General features: G+C 37.7%; 1 protein-coding gene across 1 annotated transcript in view; it reads right to left on the bottom strand.

The window, feature by feature from the left end:
- The window catches only part of LOC307117103 (uncharacterized protein), a gene marked incomplete at both ends in the record, with an annotated part of 204,966 nt that extends 186,550 nt beyond the window's left edge, over window positions 1-18,416 (bottom strand). The window contains 9 exon segments of the mRNA XM_079801815.1: window positions 7,803-7,835; window positions 7,838-7,924; window positions 8,073-8,231; window positions 8,326-8,698; window positions 8,778-8,840; window positions 8,930-9,024; window positions 9,250-9,651; window positions 9,770-10,006; window positions 17,714-18,416. Coding sequence (XP_079657941.1) covers window positions 7,803-7,835; window positions 7,838-7,924; window positions 8,073-8,231; window positions 8,326-8,698; window positions 8,778-8,840; window positions 8,930-9,024; window positions 9,250-9,651; window positions 9,770-10,006; window positions 17,714-18,416 — 2,152 coding nt within the window.
- Between the last annotated feature and the right edge of the window lie 1,118 nt (window positions 18,417-19,534).

Here is a 19,534-nt window from a genome sequence, read left to right as displayed (position 1 = left end):
ATGCACGATTTGGGGAAGATATCTAATTGCGATTATTCTGGTTAAAATGCACATATTTTTTAATTTGTTTATTATTTTTTTTACAATTGAAAAGTGTATGCATATAACATTTTATATATTAATGTTTATATATTAACGAGACTAATAATAATGATTATAATATTCAATAAATACAAATATTTAACAAAATTAGAAATACTACTATTACAATAACATTTTAATTATTAAAAAATTTAAAATAGAGTATTTAAGAATAAATATAACAATATAATAATAATACTAATAAAATAACATTTATATTTTACAGAAAACTTATTTTACAAAAAAAACCTGCTGGGTTACCTGTTAATATGCAGACAGCCTATGACTAAAAATCATTAGAAAGGTCTAAAGATTTATTGTAAAAAATAAAATAAAAAAATAAAACAATTCTGTGCTTTTTATCTGTGATATAAATTTCTTAAAGTCTATGTATTTAATATGAAATATGAGCCTCTTATGCATCCACTGTGGGGGAAAAACTGTACATTGGAGAAAAACATGGGTTGTCATATAAATTTATTTAGAGAGAAGTATTATTTTTCATATTTGTTACCCAAACTTTCATTCATACTGGAAGCCAGAGGGCGCCCTCGAGCAGAAACTCCACATTTCCCTCTGAGAAGTAATCCTTAGCCCTAATGTGAAGCTAGCGATGTAGGATAAACTGAATTAGCTTTAATTAGGATAAGCTTTGACTGATGAAACGAAGACAATAAACACGACTGCATCAAGCTATGGTGTATTTGAGTTCTTCAATTCTTCACTATTGTCATAATTATAAGGTATGCAGTGCTGATTGAGTGCAGACTTTATCACTGTTTAGAATAATATAAAACAATGCATGTCTGCCTCATTCTGTCCAGAAAAATACAATGTTATTAAATGTAGACGTATTTTGCGGGCAGGTAATTGCATTTATCACGGGATTTGTAGTTTTATCACCGAGTACGTGTACCAACACCTCCAGAAAGAACTACAACACCCCGAACGAACGCTCTGAGGGCGGCGCAGCAAAGACTCTAGAGCTCCGCTTTGAGCTCCGCTTTCGCGATTCGATACTTTTTTGCTACAGTGTAACGTTAATAACTTTCTGCAGCCAGCGTTTCTGGAAATGAACGAGGATAACACTTTTTTTAAGACCTAACTAAATTAAATTTAAGACCTTGGGTGAAAATCTGGCCGTTTTTAAGACGTTTTAAGGCCTTAAATTTAAAAAATTTAATTTTAGACATTTTAAGACTTTTTAAGACCCCGCGGGAACCCTGATTATAAATTCTTTAAAAAAAAATCAACAGTAAATACAATAGAGTGTGATAAATTCTGATAAATGTGGTCTTCATGAATTTAAAAAGCTTGCAGGGTTATGTTTTCATAAGTCATTTCAGTGGCTGTTTTAGATTATGTTCGACTTTCTCCGTAGTGTTTATTCTGAATATAATTCAAATGGGTTTCATATTTTATCACCAGCGTCATCATAGGAATGGCTTGTGCTAGTCTAAACAGTTTTGGAGCGTGCTGGTGGCTATTGGGCTTCAGTCACAGTCATTTTGCTGGTGAACGCGCCCACGGTCATTCGCATGCCACTCACACACAATTAAACTATTGGGCTTCAGTCACAGTCATTTTGCGCAGACCATTAATCCATTCAGTTCGTACAGTTTATAAAAAGCTCAGAATGCACGATGTATTGATTAATAGTCTGCGTCTATGTCTCGGTGTGGCCGCTGAGAGTATCGGCAACATATGAGAAGTGCTGGTACACAAGAAAAAGTGAGGGTACGTAACGTTACCGATTAAAAGATCTACTGCGTGCATACCAGCCCATTTCAAGCACTTCTTCCAATAAAGTTGTGTGAGTGTGACATCTCACAACATTAAAAATGGTTCAAGATCAAATTAAATATGCATATCTTACCTTGACGGTTTCGAGTGTAGTAGGACGTTATGAAGTGGCTGCGGCTGGCTTGCCGACGGCAACCGTTGTGGGGGTTTTTTTCAAATGAGAAGGCGCGGGAAGGCACGACGTCGATCGAATGACGCAATGACTGCACTAGGCAAGTGATTTTAGATTTTAGATTATTAAAAAAAAATATTTTAATGAAGTGCGTGAATATATATATATATATATATATATATATATATATATATATATATATATATATGTGTGTGTGTGTATATATATATATATATATATATATATATATATATATATATATATATATATATATAAAATAGGGTTAGGCTGTTACCCATAATAGTATTAAAAAACAAAACCAACTGCAAACAATAAAACTTTACAATTCTAAATATAGCCCAAATGTGGCCCACATGGGACCCTCAAATAAACAATAATAGGCAACCTAACTGGGCCCCACAACTTTATCCAAGATGGGGCCCACATTCAGCCCATCAAAGTGCCCACTCTGAGCCCATGCCCAGATGACGCCCATATAGCCCAGATAAAACCCACGTGGGGCCCACATGGACATGTTGGATGGGTTGTGGCCCTCAATTAACTATTTTCCAAATATTTAAATTTTCAAGTAACATTTACCAACCAAAAAAAAGTGAAACTTTGTTGTCAAGTGTATGTGTGAAATTAGTTTGTTTTGATTGACAGGACGCACAGATTTGCTCACATTGCAGTGTAGGGGGTGGAACAAAATAAAGGTTCAAAATATGTGCCCAAGTCTTTGCACAAGATACAAAAAGTCAGTCTTTATTTATATTATTCCTTATTATCTATTAACCCCTAGGAGTCTGAGCTGTTTTGGGGCCTGTCACAGACATGTCAGGTTCCACCCTCCACCAATCACAGCGCACTCCATCCCCAGAGTACTGATCACTATCACCTGCACCTCATCATGGCACTCATCACCAGCACTATAAGGGTCGTTCGCATATACGTCTACCTATGCTTACCTCAAGGACTCTACTATCGATACTACCTGTCTCCAGCGTGTCTCCTTCCTTCCTTCCTTCCTTCCTTCCTTCCTTCCTTCCTTCCTTCCTTCCTTCCTTCCTTCCTTCCTTCCTTCCTTCCTTCCTTCCTTCCTTCCTTCCTTCCTTCCTTCCTTCCTTCCTTCCTTCCTTCCTTCCTTCCTTCCTTCCTTCCTTCCGCGATCTCCAGTCTCCAGAAACCTCCAGGCTCCAACGTCATTCCACCTTCAAGACAAAAGACAGTAACTCTCTCTCTCATATCACCATCCTATCTACCATCAACCGGTTTACTTACCTGCTCCACTTCCCATGCTCTACTGTGGTCAAATAAACTACCATACCTGTTAACATCTGTGTCTGCCTCCTGTCTACTTGTAACAGGGCCCTTGAGAAGTTTTGACATGCTCTGACATTTGTGCTTTTTTCAGTTGCTTATAAAAACATTAATGGCAAAAGTGTAATTATATTGTATTCAACACAAACTGGGCTACCATAATATTTAAGCAACATGTATGTGTTTATGCATGGTTTTTGAAAAAAAACTAAAAAAAATTGTTTTAAAATGAAGGCCTCAAAACACACAATAGATACAGTCATGGCCAAAAGTGTTGGCACCCCTGGTAAATATGACCAAAGATGGCTGTAAAAAAAAAAAAAAAAATCAGCATTGTTTATCCTTTTGATCTATCATAAAAATGTTTTTGCAAAAATCTTACCTTTCCTTGAAGTAAAAGAATTGGAAGTGGGGGGTAAATCACATTACGAAATAAATGCTTTTCTCCAGAACACGTCAGCCATAATTATTGGCACCCTTTTATTAAATACTTTTTGTAACCTCCTTTTCCCAAGATAACAGCTCTGAGTCTTCTCCTATAATGCCTGATGAGTTTGGAGAACACCTGACAAGAGATTTCAGAGCCCATTCCTCCATTCATAATCTCTCCAGATCCTTCATATTCCCAGCTCCATGTTGGTGCTTCTTCTCTTCAGTTCACCGACTCATCTTCTATAGGGTTCATGTCAGAGAACAGGGATGACTATGGCAGAAGCTTCATTTTGTGCTTAGTGACACATTTTTGTGTTGATTTTGATGTTTGTTTTGGATCGTTGTCCTGAGGGAAGATTCAGCTACGGCCCATTATAAGATTTCTAGCAAAGGCCATCAGGTTTAGATTTTTTATCTGTTGGTATTTGCTAAAATCCATGAAACCATGTATCTGAACAAGATGTCCAGGACCTCCAGCAAAAACATAGGCCCACAACATTAAAGATCCAGCTGTATTTTTAACTGTGGGCATGGGGTACTTTTTATCCCTGTTTACACCAAACCCCTCTGGTGTGTTTGCTGCTAAAAAGCTCTTTTTATAGTTTCATCTGACACAAGAACCAGGTCACGTTTTAATTTCCAGTCGTGTCTGACAACTGAAAATGATGACATTTGTTTTTGGATGAGCAATTTTTCTTTAATCTCTCCCAAACAACATGTGGTGATATAGGGGTTGTTTGATTTTTTTTTTTTTTAAATGCGTTCTGACCCCAAGACTCAACTAATCTCTGCAATTCTCCATCTGTCACACGTCCTATTCCAGGCAGAATCACAACATCTTTAGTTGATTGGAACTTCTTAATTATTGTCCTGATGGTGGAAATGGGGATTTTCAATACTTTAGCTATTTTCTTACAGCCACTTTCTCTTTTGTGAAGCTCAACAATCTTTTGCTGCACATCAGAACTATATTCTGTGGTTTTACTCATTGTGATGAATGATTAAGGGAATTTGGCCTTTGTGTTTCCTCATATTTATACTCTTTTGAAACAGGGGGTCATGGCTGGACAATTTCATGTTCCTAGTCACCCTGGTGTGCTAAAAATATATATATTAATGGGAATATAATTCAGAGATAATCTACTCATAAACAATTCTAGGGGTGCCAATAATAGTGATACGGGTAACACAAGGGAGTAACGCTCAGAATTGTAGCATTTGTGACAAGTATATCGCTTGTGTGTTCTGAAGACACTGGTAATTAATTTGTAATGAACTTATAACACAAATAAAGTATACTTATAACACAAATAAGATATACTTATAATACAAATAAAGTATACTTATAACACAAAGTATACTTATAGTACAAATAAAGCACATTTAACATCACTAATCAAGCATGTAATTAGTCACTATACTTAAAGCATACAAAGTATACTTAAAGTTGTTCCAATTTAGCACTTATTTAAAACTAAAATATACTTGGTACAAAATTAGTTGTTTCAAAATAGCACACTTCGGCCCGGTTTCACAGACAGGGCTTAGACTAAGCCAGGATTAGGCCTTAGTTCAATTAGGACATTTAAGTAACTTTTATAAACGTGCCCAAGAAAAAAACATTGCTGGTGTGCATCTTGAGACAAAACAATGCCACTGACATATTTTAAGATTTGTCAGTGCAAGATTCTTTCAGTTAAAACAGCTCAAACATGCATTTTAGTCTAGGATTAGCTTAAGCATTGTCTGTGAAACCGGGGGTTCAAGTTAGCTAGTCATTAACACACTTCAAGTATACTGATAATTAGTCTTGCTGCAAGTATACTTAGCATACTTTTTTTCACTAGGGTTAATTCAGTGTTAATGCATGAATAATGTGCCGCACGTCAAAATAAATGCTTCTTTCAGTAGAAGGTGAAATGAAAGTAGCGATCTAAATTTTGGGGTGGCACCCAGTGTGGCCACTCAGATGCCCTGGACACCCCTCTGGCTCCACCACTGTTCAGTGTTGAAGGTCGGTCATGTGCCGGGCGGTTCATAAGCCATAACGTTGGGTGCATTTACAGGAGAACTAAATGACAATGCAATAAATATGCCTTACTCCACTACATTTCTGAAAAAACACCATCCTTGTTATTTTAAAGTGAAGAAATCGAGACCTGCCCCAAGACTCAATAGCAATGTCTGATTTTCATGAATAAATCATTGTCATGAGTCGATTCTTTTAATGAACCATATTTAAATGCCTGTGTGTGTGTGTGTGTGTGTGTGTGTGTGTGTGTGTGTGTGTGTGTGTGTGTGTGTGTGTGTGTGTGTGTGTGTGTGTGTGTGTGTGTGTGTGTGTGTGTGTCAGCCAAAAAAGGTATAAATAACCGACAAGTTACTCAAAGTAAAAATTTTATGATTTATTTATTTAATGATAATTATAAAAGTGATTTATATTTTGCAATATTTAATGTAGCCTAAATAATAATAGCAACATTTTTAATAAATAAATTTCTTCCAAACGCTCTTCACTGTTAGTAGTTGCAAGGTAAATTGTGGATGTGCTAGAGTGTGTGTATTGGCGTTTTCCAATTTACCTTGTCGTGTATTTACATGCTCGCGGCTGTTTTCAGCTGATTCACCACAGAACCTGTAATGTTCCCAAATCACACGACTGTGTTGAATGCAGATTGTTTCAAAGCAGCTTCAAAGTGCTAACAGGAAAATGATGCAACAGAACTTGATTCGGCTGTACAGCCGCTCTGGAGAAAACACTAGCCGCGTTTCCATTACTCTTCAAATTGCGCAAATTGAAGTTGTGAAATGTAAATACGCCCAATGGAAGCGCGTCAATTTCGCGAAAACTCCCATATATCACAAAAAAGTTTTTACGCTCACATGAGGTGGGTTTTCAGGCATTCCGAAAAAGGCAATTTTCGCAAAACTGCAATGGAAACGGTTTTGTTTTTGAAATGTTTTTTTTGCATTTACAGGTCACCTGCTATGGTGACGCATTGCTGCCACATAAGGCCAACATATTTATTTCCACTCAATTATGTCATATTACTGAGATGTCAGTAATATAGTTGAATATTTAGTGTCCCCAACTGAGCAAGCCAAAGGCGACCGTGGCAAGGAACCAAAACTCCATCAATGACAGAATGGAGAAAAAAACCTTGGGAGAAACCAGGCTCCGTCAGGGTGCCAGTTCTCCTCTGGTCAATTAACAAGCAGTGTATTATTATTATTCTGGCAACTTTACAGGTCAGAGGTCATATTAGATCGAATATTTGTCCAGTTTGATTGAAATTCACGCCAGAGACGTATTTGTTGAGGATATTGTGTCAATGTGCCGTCACAGAGAGTCTTTGTCTCACATTTATATCATGATATAGTTAATCAATATCACATGATTGACGAGCGCAATATCTGTGTCTGAGCGGGATAAGACCTTTTGCGACCTGCTGTGTGACTAAATTTAGCTAGAGGTCGCAGTGATGCTATTGCTCAAATAATAAGCACTGCTATTTCTGTTGCACAAGACGGACGTGAAATGAAACAACACTACTTGTTTAAGCTGCACAGCGCAGACCATTTATCAGCTCGGACATTAATAGGCAGCGGAGCGCGACCTCAGAACAGGTTTAAACGCGGACTGGTCTCGATCAAAGAGCTGGGATATCCAGTAAGAAGCTTTCAAATTCAGTGCATAATTCTCCGTTATAAACCAAGAACTAGCGGTGATGAAAGCTGACTATGCCCTGTCGATTCAACCTGCTCAATCGGCCAAAAAACACCAGACGAGGTTCGATTAGTGCAGATGATGCGGATCATGCCGCAAATACTAAGCTGACTAACACTCAACGACGGCCGTGTGTGCCAGGGCCCTTAAATTAAGCTGAAGGGCCCTGACTCTCTGCTGAATGATTTGAGCTGTTTTTCCTCACCACAGCCAATTTGAAGCATCTGAAGAAGGGATAAATGTGAGGAAAAGCTCATGACAGCACTGATTTGACTTTCACAAAAGTGATTTCTGTCATCGTCTGCCTTACCTCTCAAGTCATACTACCTGACTCCTGAGTTACTCCGGACATTTGTTCAGCTGAAACCAGTCATGCTGTAGGATCTCCTCCATAGTCGCTCTCTCGGCTGGTTCATGAGCCAGACACCGTGAGATCAAATCCTGGAATTCTGTAAGGTTTCACAAGAGCGCTGGTTATTCACGTATGAACTGAATGTCCAGAAACTAACGTTGTCATGTATCGGTTCTGAAATATGTAGCATGTGTTATGTACAGGATTGTGCTGATACTCAATGTGTTTTTGGTAAGTTCTCTCACCTGCGGATACTCTGGAGTCAAAACTCACACGGCCATGTTCATTTCTTAAGGGCTGACATCTGCACACCGTTCTGTACATCATAATGCCCAGAGACCAGACTGTTGTCGGCTCCGCCTCATATTCAAAGTCCGCAAAGTATTCAGGTGGGCAGGCAAATCCTGTTCATTAAAAAGAGATATTCAAGTTAAGCAAATATCCATTTCCACAAATCACATCTCATTAGGGCTATAGTAACACAAAAGGCCAACTCACCTATAAATTGACCCTTATAGACACTTTTGACGATTTCTCCGCAGCCAAAGTCTATCAGTTGGACTTGGTTTGTCTCTGTGTTGACCACAAAGTTGTCTAACTTGATGTCACGGTGGAAGACGCCTCTGTCAAGACAGTGCTTGGCTCCGAGCACCGCTTGGTACATCAGAGTACGTGCCTGCGATTCACTCAGCGTTTCTCTCAAGACGAATCTGAACAAGTCTCTGCAGGGTTGTGAATACTCCAGGATGAGGATGAACCGATCTTCCTCTTCAAACCAGTCCAGCATGTGCAGGATGTAGGGGCTTAGAGGAGGCCGATTCAGCAGCAGGTTCAGAGCCACTTCTGCAAACAGTGGCTCAGAAACCCCAGGCTGGAGAAAAGAGGTCAACAAACCATTAGCTGACTTATAATTTAAGATATATTAAATATATGCATTATGTGCAACTTACAACATCGATATAGCGGTCTGAATACCGTCCTGTTTCACGCTTAGTGACGAATTTGATGGCGACCTGTAAAAGAAAAAGAAGTTATTAAGTGCACTTGATGAAAGCACTGATCTATACGGTTCAGTTGATGAACACAGCAAGAGTGATTGTACCTGCTGGCCATCAGATTTACGGATGCCTTTGCGCACAGTGCCAAAGTATCCTTGTCCAATATCCTCTTCCACTTCATAAAGTTCGGAAAATGGAACTGCAAAAATGCAAACATGTTAATATATGAGATTCATAGACCTGGAGTCTAAATATGCAGGATAATCTTTACAATCATATTTCTTTCAGGAAAATAATGGATTCATTAACATGACACATTATATTGGGAATGCCGGATGAAGGATTAGACATAAGGCATGAGTTTAAATACACAGGCTTACTAAGAAAAACTAGACTAGAACTGGACAAGAGGTGAAATACTCACGGGTAGATGGTCCCGGGAAAGAGACGGTTCTTGGATCTTCGCTTCGCTCTGAATCGGCACCTGGAGATTCTGGAAATGCTAAAGGAGCTGGAAGAAGATCAGTCAGATCCAGCAAAGCCGGTGGCTCAAAGAAGGATGGATCCAGCTGAAGATCAGTCGTATCCTGTGAAGCCGGTGGCTCAAAGAAGGATGGATCCAGCTGAAGATCAGGCGTATCCTGTGAAGCCGGTGGCTCAGGTACAGATGGACCCGGCTGAGGATCGGCTGAATCCGTGTGGGGCTGTGGATGAAGTGGAGCCGTCTTCTTGCGCTTTATGAGTTGCACTGCTGCACTTTTTACAGTCCGACACATTTTTCCGAAGAATGTACTGCTGTCTTTCTTCTTAATTTTTGTTTGCTTTTCTAAAAACCCCAAAACAGAAACAGAACAGTTAGAATTTGTCTCCAGATATTATAAATCAAATACTGAGGCTAGATCTCAAGACACAAAAGAACAGGAATAAAATGACAGTAGACCCACCTTCAGCTGGATTTGCGTCACAGTTTGTGGGCTTGATGCTGGACGGGCCCGGCTTTGGATCAGTTTTATCCTGTTGAGCCGCTGACCTGAGGTGGGACGGGCCCAGCTGTGGATCAGCTGGATCTGTGTCAGACGGTGGCTGTAAAGGGACTTCTTCTTTCCCTCGACTTTTTATAGCCAGCCACGAGTCTCTGAAGAATTGAGAAAGGCGACTCTTTTTGCTTTTCGATTGTGTTTCTAAAATAATAATATAAAAGGATTTCTAGTTACTACATTTACTTTAATTAATTAAACATTTGACATTCAACACGAATGCCACAGCAAAAGTAACTTCATAGAATGGACATCTAATTAAATTAAAAGATAAATGTGACCCGTGCTGGCAAAATGAGCACATTTTTAAAAATGAGATTTTCTTAATTTCACATTCTCTATTAAAAAAAATCTACTCTTATTGAATTGCTATTTGGAGCATTGGGGTCTCTAGACGAGGGCTTAATGAACTCATTTTTGTTAAAACCTCAAAATTGATCAATATTTCAATATTTTTCACTTTTTGTGAATGAGTGCCTTTTTGTGAATGAGCCTTAAAATGAGTTATATATATATATATATATATATATATATATATATATATATATATATATATATATATATATATATATATATATATATATATATATATATATATATATATATATATATATATATTTCCTGTGTTTAAAAACCTTATGTGTGAAAATATGAATCTGAGCTATATTCACCTGTTGAGCTGTTCTCCATAGCTGCTACAGTAGGAGACAATGCTCTAGTGTTCATGGTGAAAGCAGATGTCCAGTGTTTGGCTGCTGATCGTGTGAAAGTCTTTTATACAGGCAAAGCTCAGAATGTAAGCTCGGAACCTGCGGAATGTAAGATAAAGCTTGACATTAAAGTAGCTTGAGACATCTTCTCTAGACAAATATTGCTGTTCTCTATGAAATCCTTCGTTCTCGCTGGCAGTTCTCTCATGAGCTTGTTCACACTGAAGCAATAGCACTGATGTTCACTCGAAGTGTAGATCGAGTCAAGCACACTGTGATGTCATAGAATGTTAGCCTCGGAATGTAGAATGTTGCTCTTTGATATTTGGGTTTAAAAAATGCTTATTCATAAACAAGTGACATTCCTTGTTTATATGGCAAGCCGTTTTAGCTTAAATTGTTCCAGCTTTACTCGTCGTAATTGCATTTTTACTAGTAATTCCAATTAGAGAGCTCTACAAATACATTTTTACTATTCATATGTCTCCATTGACTTCCATTCATTTTTAATTACAGAGCTCTACAATTCAATTGTTACTAGTAAAAATGCAATAACAGAGCACTCTATTTGAAATAGTTACTAGTAAGCATTCATTTGTAGAGCTCTTTAAATATTATCTTTCAAAATATTGCTATATAGCTATCCAAGTTGTCTAATGGGGCTTTTATTTTGAAGTGTAGGATTTGCTGAGGGAAATGTGTGTAATCGCAAATCTGGGGTCCGTTCTTCATCGCTAACTCAGTTATCCGGATTTGATTGTTGACGATTTGGCATGATCTTGGATTGTTTGGTTCTTCGACGCTCATCCTGGACTTGCTGTCATAGCAACAGGTCCGTGAGCTTAAACCTGCTCATGAGCAGTTTATTTCATGTAAACAGGATTAGATTGCATCTAAAATCTGTCCCAGCCACTGCTACTTTATTACTAGAGTTCATTACTGAACCAGGGGCAATAATAATAATTTTAAATAATAAAATATACAAATTTTATATTGTAGATGTATATGAGAATGTATGTAATATTATAATGTTGTGTATAATACTATAGACAGCCACTTGATTGAGCGATTTATTTGTGATGGAATAATTACTTTATAATTTTATTGGAGGTTTACACACATGTTGTACAGTTAATCTGAGCCGTGCATTAATTTAAGTGATGACGGATATTATGGGATGGCTTGATGCAGCACAGGAGATGCAGAGAATTTGATCTTGACCCTTAAAGGGGTCATATAATGCATTTTTTTTTACAAGTTAATATGATTCTTTAGTGTCTAAATGAAAAGTTTGTAGTATACTTTAATTAAAAATTCTCATTAGTATTGTAAGAAAACACTCATTTTACCTAGTCAAAAACAGCTCTGTTTTCAGCAAGCCATTGTATACGTAGATTCCTCATTCGAGCGATCCACGCCATGATCCACGCAGGCACTAATGATGATTCTATGTATATATATCTATGACCCGGCCGGAATTTTGACCTCACTCACAGGAAGTGATGGCAGTCTGCAGAGCTCAAGCGTTCGTCTGATATGAGGTGATATATTTGCATAAATACCGTTGGGTTTCTCTCAGAAACCGATCGTTTCGTGTCTTAAGACATCAATGTGTTGTCACGAGCCGCGGGGTTTAATTTGAAGTTGTCTGTCCATGTTTTTTTTACTCTAATAGAATTAGACCCCATTGACAAGCATTATATGAGTGACACACAGCAACGGTTGGAGTTAAAAATCTTCATTTGTGTTCTACTGAAGAAACGAAGACACCTACATCTTGGATGCCTTAGGGGTAAGCAGAAAAACATCACATTTTCGTTTTTGGGTGAACTATCCCTTTAATGCAAATGCAATCTTATTAGTAAATGTTACCAAAAATTCTATTGCCTAAAAAAATAAAAATAATATACCTAAATAATGCAAACAAGTTATTGAACAGTATTACTCAGGCTGCATAATAAAGAATCAGAATGCAAGTGCCGTGCATTAAATAGCCTCCGTGCGGACAATAAGGAAATGGTTTTAATCAAACCGTATTGTTGATGGAAATGATACAAGAACAATAAAAGTGCTAGTTATTAAAAATAAGGCTTCTGTGTTTTTGAATAAAATATGTTTAATATTACAGTAATAGTAAACATCTTTAATATTAGTGTAGTCTATTAGGAATAATGTTGCTATTTGAGAGCGCGCGCTGAAGCTGGAGAGAATGAACGAACAACCGTGAACTGAAGCGTTTAGAAGGTTAATTAACAACTAAACCCATCATATATGAGAACAATCAGATATTTATACAAAATAAATATAATATTACAACTTATATTAGCACAAAATCACGCATTGGTGAAGACCTATAACTCCTGTGGATGCTCTTCCCCTGTTTGAGAGCGTGCGTTGAAACTGAAGATGTCCACCGGTACAGTGAAGCACTGCGGGTTATTGACTTAACGAAACGCATCCTATATGACATTAATCAGATGTTTATACTACAAAAACGTAATATTATGACTAGGGATGCACCGAATCCAGATTTTTGGGGTTCGGCCGAATACCGAATCCACTGGTTAAGATTCGGCCGAATCCGAAACCGAATACCGAATCCTACTCCCGTCCGCAGTCCATTATCACAGTAAACACATTAATGAAGTTAACAACGTCCACAGCAGTGTGCTATTGACCAGTTTTGGTCAAGTTTACTAAAGGAAACATTGTCGTGTATGTTCTTCTCGCCGCTATTTCATGATGGTTTATAGAAAAATTACCCCGAGTCGTCCTCTGTCGTTTCAAAGAACAACCCAACGGAGAGCAGTAGACGCGCGCTAGGGTTGTGCCGACATCAAGATGGAGCGCCACCATCGTGATGCCACGCCCCTGTTGCGAGTCTGCGACACACACTAATCCACTTCTATAGTATTAGTTAAACTATAAACTTAGCAGGAATTGCTCTGTAAATTAAATTGAGAATGTAACTAATGCATATGCGATTTTAAATACTGTAGTCTATGCCAGATAGCCTATATAGCCTACACTTTGAAATCATTTGAGGCTGAAACATCCATAAGTATGCGTGTTTATTTTAGCACTTCCGTCAGTGAAACAACACAGCCTATAAAACAAAAACGATTTTCAGTAAATAATGGTTACCTCAAGAATATATGAAAATTAAATATTAGTTAGAAAAATATTTGATTCATACTATTTCCCCACAAAGATGCGTCATATAGCCTACCGCTCTGCGCTTTGAGAGGAATGGGACACTGAATATAGCCTACACCTTCTCGAATATCTTCGTCTTCATATGTTCTACTGATGTTGCAAAGCAACACTTGTTCTGAGGAAGGTCTGAAGAGCGGATTTTATCTTCCACAGGGTCAAGACATTTAGGCAATGTGATTATTCACTGCCAGAGAAAACGAAACTAAAATCACCGGCGTGTGTGTGAAATGCGCTATTCAAATAAACCAAACTTGACGTGCCTTAACAAGTTTAATAACAAGAACAAACTGTGTTAAATAAAATTTGAAGTAAAAAGGTATTCGTCCTACAGTGTTTTTTATACTTTCCCACAGTAAAGGATGTGAATAGTTATAATAGACTTAATTATAAGCAAAAGAAAGGAAGAAACGTTTATAATCCCCTTGGAAATGGGTGCGACGCGAGTGAAGAGTTGGGAAAAGAAACGAGATGTCCATGTCCATTGGGATAAAATGGACTAGGCCTATTGTTAAAATTCACGGAAAATCGAGTGACCATATCCAGATAGCAAAACCGAATGAAAAAGAGCTCTCTGACCATTATTTCCTTTCTAGGCTAAACAAAGCTTTGTGCTTCACTCCTGTGGTTATATTCACGTGAAACAGCATTCACATACAAAACACTGGGTTAGTAAAATAACGAAGTTATTTTTTTTTTTAAAGTAGAAAATAGTATTTATGTAAAGAGATATAGCCTATTAAAATAAAAAGAGCTCAACTCTTAAGTGGAAGGAACCTATTTTTTCCCCCTCACGTGCAACCTAGCGGATGAATCATTATTTGGGTTAATAAAAATAACGAAATTATGGTTTTAAGAGAATAGTATGCTATATACGTAAAGATATATAGTATATTATCTACCTATTTACCTAATTCCGGTTCTTCAAAGCTAACGGATTCAGTGTATTTTCGTTTTGTCATCTTAATTTGGTAATTATTTAAGTATATATATTTTGTTAATTTTATTTATATTTTATCTGATCTATAGATCTATAGGCTGTTTGCACGGTAAAATAAAATACTTTTTGGCTGCTGTCTGTAGATTCCTTCATGCACAACTCGTATTCTCTCGGATGTTTCAGATGCAAATGTTTTAACAGCGGCTGTTGTTTAGGGTCCTTGTCATCACGAGACAAATCGGCATTGCAAATTGAACGCGTAGCTCAACTTGAATCGCCTTCTTTTGACTTAAAGTATAATGCCACATTTTCTGTTCATGAGTTCCATTTTCACTTTCAACAGCGGCGTCATTAAGTTCGACCAGCGGGGCGCACATAGTGCAAGCCTAGGGTTCGGGTTCGGTGGAAATAAATTCTGAGGTTCGGCAGAAACCGAACCCAGTCAAAAAGCCCAATATTCGGCCGAATCCGAACCCGAACCCTGGATTCGGTGCATCCCTAATTATGACTTACATGTGCTTAAAATGACGCGAATACACAAGCAAACTTGACTGTGCTGGTCAGAATGCGTTGTGGACGCTTCCCACAACAGCGCACTGAAACACAACAACTAAACCCAGAGAATTCACAACGTTTATAACAAAAATATTCTCATTACAGTGTTATGTGCAGGACAGTCCCAGTAATTATTAATACTGTGCATTTCTGTTTGAAATGCGCGCGCTGAAGCTAAAGACCGGTACAATGAAGTGCTTTACTGCATCGTTAGTTAACTCAACCAAACGCATCCTATATGAGACTATATACACAGAATAATAAATATAATATTACAACTTACAATGGCACAAAAGGCTGTGAATGCACAAGCGAACTTGACTGTGCTTGTCATGAAGGTGTAACACCGTGGGCGCATTCTTCCCTCAACAAACGCGCTGAAACACAACGTTCTTTTACAGCCGTATTCTCATTATCATTTTATGTAGATAATATTAAATATAGATAGTAGATATATATTTAAAAACTGATTCGTAATCCTTAATGGTTTTGAGTAGTTTTGTTGTTTTTAATTGTAAACTTAAATTGCCCATGATAAAATTGCACACTGGGCATTGTTCAAGCTGGGCAAACAATTGTTCATTGTTTGTGGTGAAAAAACACTTTAAATAATTAATTGATGGTTTCTATTGTTTCATGGTTGCCTTGTGTATTAATTTCCATGTGTTTCTGTGCAATTTTTCTACTTAGAGAAAAGGAAAAGGGACTGTGACTTTCTTGATGCACTGAGGGACATGGAGGATGCTAACCGTCCTGCAGCATGGACAAGAACAGCGAGACCAATATATGCAGCTGTTACTTGAGAGCCAGGCCGAGGAGAGATGAGGAGGCAAGAGCTGGCATTCCACCAGTCAGAAGCGGAAGAAAGCAGACGGCAGCAGAGGGACTTTCAGACCGGGTTTCTGTCTGTTCTTGGACAGTTTGTCCAGTCGTTCAAGAAGTAGCCACAATGACCAGCCGCTTGAATGAAGCATTTGCACTACCACACTTGTACTTCATATATTGCACAGCTCTTGGACAGGTTACTGGAAAATACACTTTTTTTTAATATATATATATATGTATATATATATATATATATATATATATATATATATATATATATATATATATATATATATATATATATATATATATATATATATTGTTGTTTTCACATTTTATATTTTCATTTTATTGTTCTAATAATTTATAGAGCTAATCTGTTTAAAATAAAGTCAAATGTGTAAAATGTCACTGTGTCTTTTCATTTCCATGGTAATTTTAGCACTGACGGTAAAGTTTGAAGTGCCGGTTAGAAGTTAACCTTCAACACAAGCTATATTGTAAAGATGTAAACAACATGTAGAGACAAATACTGCTTGTTACCACATTCTAATTATATTAATATAGTGTAGGAAGCAAATAAAAGGGCTGCTGCTCGCAAGTCTTTCTGAATATGCACATAAACATATCTAGAAAACCCAAATATTATATTTTTTAAATGTATAACTATGTGAATGTAGTATATTAACTTATAACCACAACTTAAGTGAAGCCATAAGTGTGGTCCTGCTTCATTTCAAACTTGAGGAAGAAATCTCTAAAATTATACATTTAATGAAGCATATTGTAATACTAGTCATGTAATTATTATTTTTTTTTTTAATGCTAAGAGATGTTATTGTGATAAGCATCTTATCTATAAAATAATTGCAGTCTAGTACCTAATCTTTCAACCGCTTAATTCAGTCTATTGTTTTCATTCAATTAACTTTTCACACATCTGTCATGAATGACTGAAACCTCATTATCCTTTTATAGAAAATCTTTTGTTTTGGAATTGAGCTATTACAACACATTCAGATTCTGGATTGCCCATCATCCCATTTTGCATTAAAATGGTCAAACCAGGTAAAAGTGTACGTTTAAATAAGCAGTGTTGGTAATGTGTTTAACAACCTGATAAGTCACTTATGACGTTTTATATTTATGGCAAAGCCTTGTAAAAAGAACAATGCTAAAAAATACAACTTGGCTTTAGCTTCCTTATATACAAATGTGTAATATTTATGTATTTTTATACATTTCTATCATATAAACAGTCAGTCTACAATTCTGAGTCTGATACCTTGGTTATGTGTGTTGTCACAAGGACACATTAGCAGCAATCATTTTTAAAAGCATGTAATTCATGCTCTCTCTGCCCAAATGGGGGGTGACTGTTAACAGAATAATGTAAAACCAAAGCGTGATGCAGCAGTAAACTTTTTTTTATTAAAATCAAAAGGTACACTTTAAACAATGTACAACAGGTGTATACAGCATAGAAAATGTTCATTGCAGCCTCTAAAGGTTATTTTTCCCATTAAAAAACAAACAAAACAAAAAACACTCATCTCTATTCTTGTGCCACTGAAGTTTACTACATTGTAGTCAAAAACGTCATTAGACCTGTACATGCGTCGAGACCCTCAGCTTCTACAGTGGATGACAGAGCTCCGTCAGGCTGGTTTAAAGTACTCGTAACCCATTCTTCTCTGAACTCGTCACCATTCATTTCGCAGAGGTTATGCAGAACACAACATGCTATCACCAGGGACTTGACCTTGGGTGTACTGCAGTCATTTCGTTTTAGCAATGCCCTCCATCTGCCCTTCAGTCTGCCAAAAGCATTCTCAACCACCACCCTGGCTCTGCTTGTTTTCTGATTGTACACAAGTTGTTGGGGTGTCAGTCGTCCGTTGTCAGTGAAAGGTTTCATCAGCCAGCTCTTCAAAGGATAGGCTGCGTCACCAAGGACATAGTACCCCACATCATGTCCACAAATGTTCTGTGTTACATCTGGTAGTAACAAACCCCTGTCCACAAGGTCCCACAAGCCTGACAAATGCAGCACTCTGGCATCATGCAGGCTCCCTGGCGCTCCAACAAAAATATTCCAAAAGAAACCCCTTCCATCCACAACAGCCTGCAGGATGATCGAATGCCAGCCCTTTCGGTTGAAGTACTCTGTGTAGTGCTCCTCTGGTCCAAGAATGGGGATGTGTGACCCATCAATTGCACCTACGCACTGTGGCAACCCCCATCTGCGCTCAAAATATGTCGCCATTTCCTTCAGCTTTTCAGTGTTTGGTAACTGAATAACTTCTTGCATGAGTACCTTCTCAACAGATGAGCAGAAATCGTGTACAGTGACACACAGTAGCAATTCCAACTCCAAATAAATGAGAGATGCTTCTGTACTCTGAGTTGGTTGCAAGTTTCCACAGTGCAATGGCAATTCTTTTTTGAATTGCCATTGCAATTGTCGGTAGTTTGTATCATGTCTCTCCAGTTGAGGTTGCAAGCGACGACAGAGATACAGAAAAGTATCCTTAGACATCCGGAAATTCTTTATCCACTGTGCTTCGGTGAAAGTTGGAACCACGCTGTCCCACCAAATAACATTATTCACAACTCTGGTTTATTTTGATGTATTAGTTTCTTACCAGTCGTGCTCTTTCTGTCCGATGGCGAGCGTTCGTCTCAGCCATCTCACGGTCAATGTCCGTAATAGCTGATAATAACATACGTTGTCTAATTTTAAATCTAGCTTTACGAGCTTTCAGAATACGCTTTAGTGTCAGTGCTCGTCTCTTTTCTGCTGTTTTGTTAATTACCTCTGTAGTAAACCAATACATAACCAGCAAAAACAGCACTGCTTGCATTTCCTCTGTTATTGTTGCAGACAGTATCGCGCGAAAGTGATTACTGTCCGTCTGTGAATGGGAGGAGCAGTCGCGCGCATTCCCACGTCACCGGACTAATTTGCCTAATCTTCCCGGTACTTTAGACCGTGGTGGAAACGCAGACAGTAGCAGAATTGGGGGAGAAAAAGTAGAAATGGTACAAATAGTTCCGGGTAATTTTGGTGGAAACGCGGCTTAAGTCTGCACTCCTGCGTTTGTTATTTTTATTTTTTATTTAATCTGTTTAAATTGATAGAAACCGTTCAATGTTTTACTTTTTTTTACAAGCAATGTGAAATAATTAATTGTAACATTGTAGTGCTTTATTTAACTTTAATGAAGGAAATTTTGTGTGACTAAAACGCATTCACACCAGTAACAAAAAAGTCTAATTTCTCTTCCTCTATCGTGAATCAGTTCATCATAAACACGAGTTCAGTCTCTGGCGAGTAGAGATGGAGAAACTGAACTTTTTGAATCTCAGAGTCAATTGAATCAAATACTTTGATTCACCTGTACTAATAAGCCATCAAATACTGAGCCT

This window comes from Gobio gobio (assembly GCF_949357685.1).
Source record: "Gobio gobio genome assembly, chromosome: 1".
Taxonomy (NCBI): Eukaryota; Metazoa; Chordata; class Actinopteri; order Cypriniformes; family Gobionidae; genus Gobio; species Gobio gobio.
The sequence above is the reverse complement of the archived record's forward strand: the minus strand, read 5'-3'. Positions and strand labels throughout refer to the sequence as shown.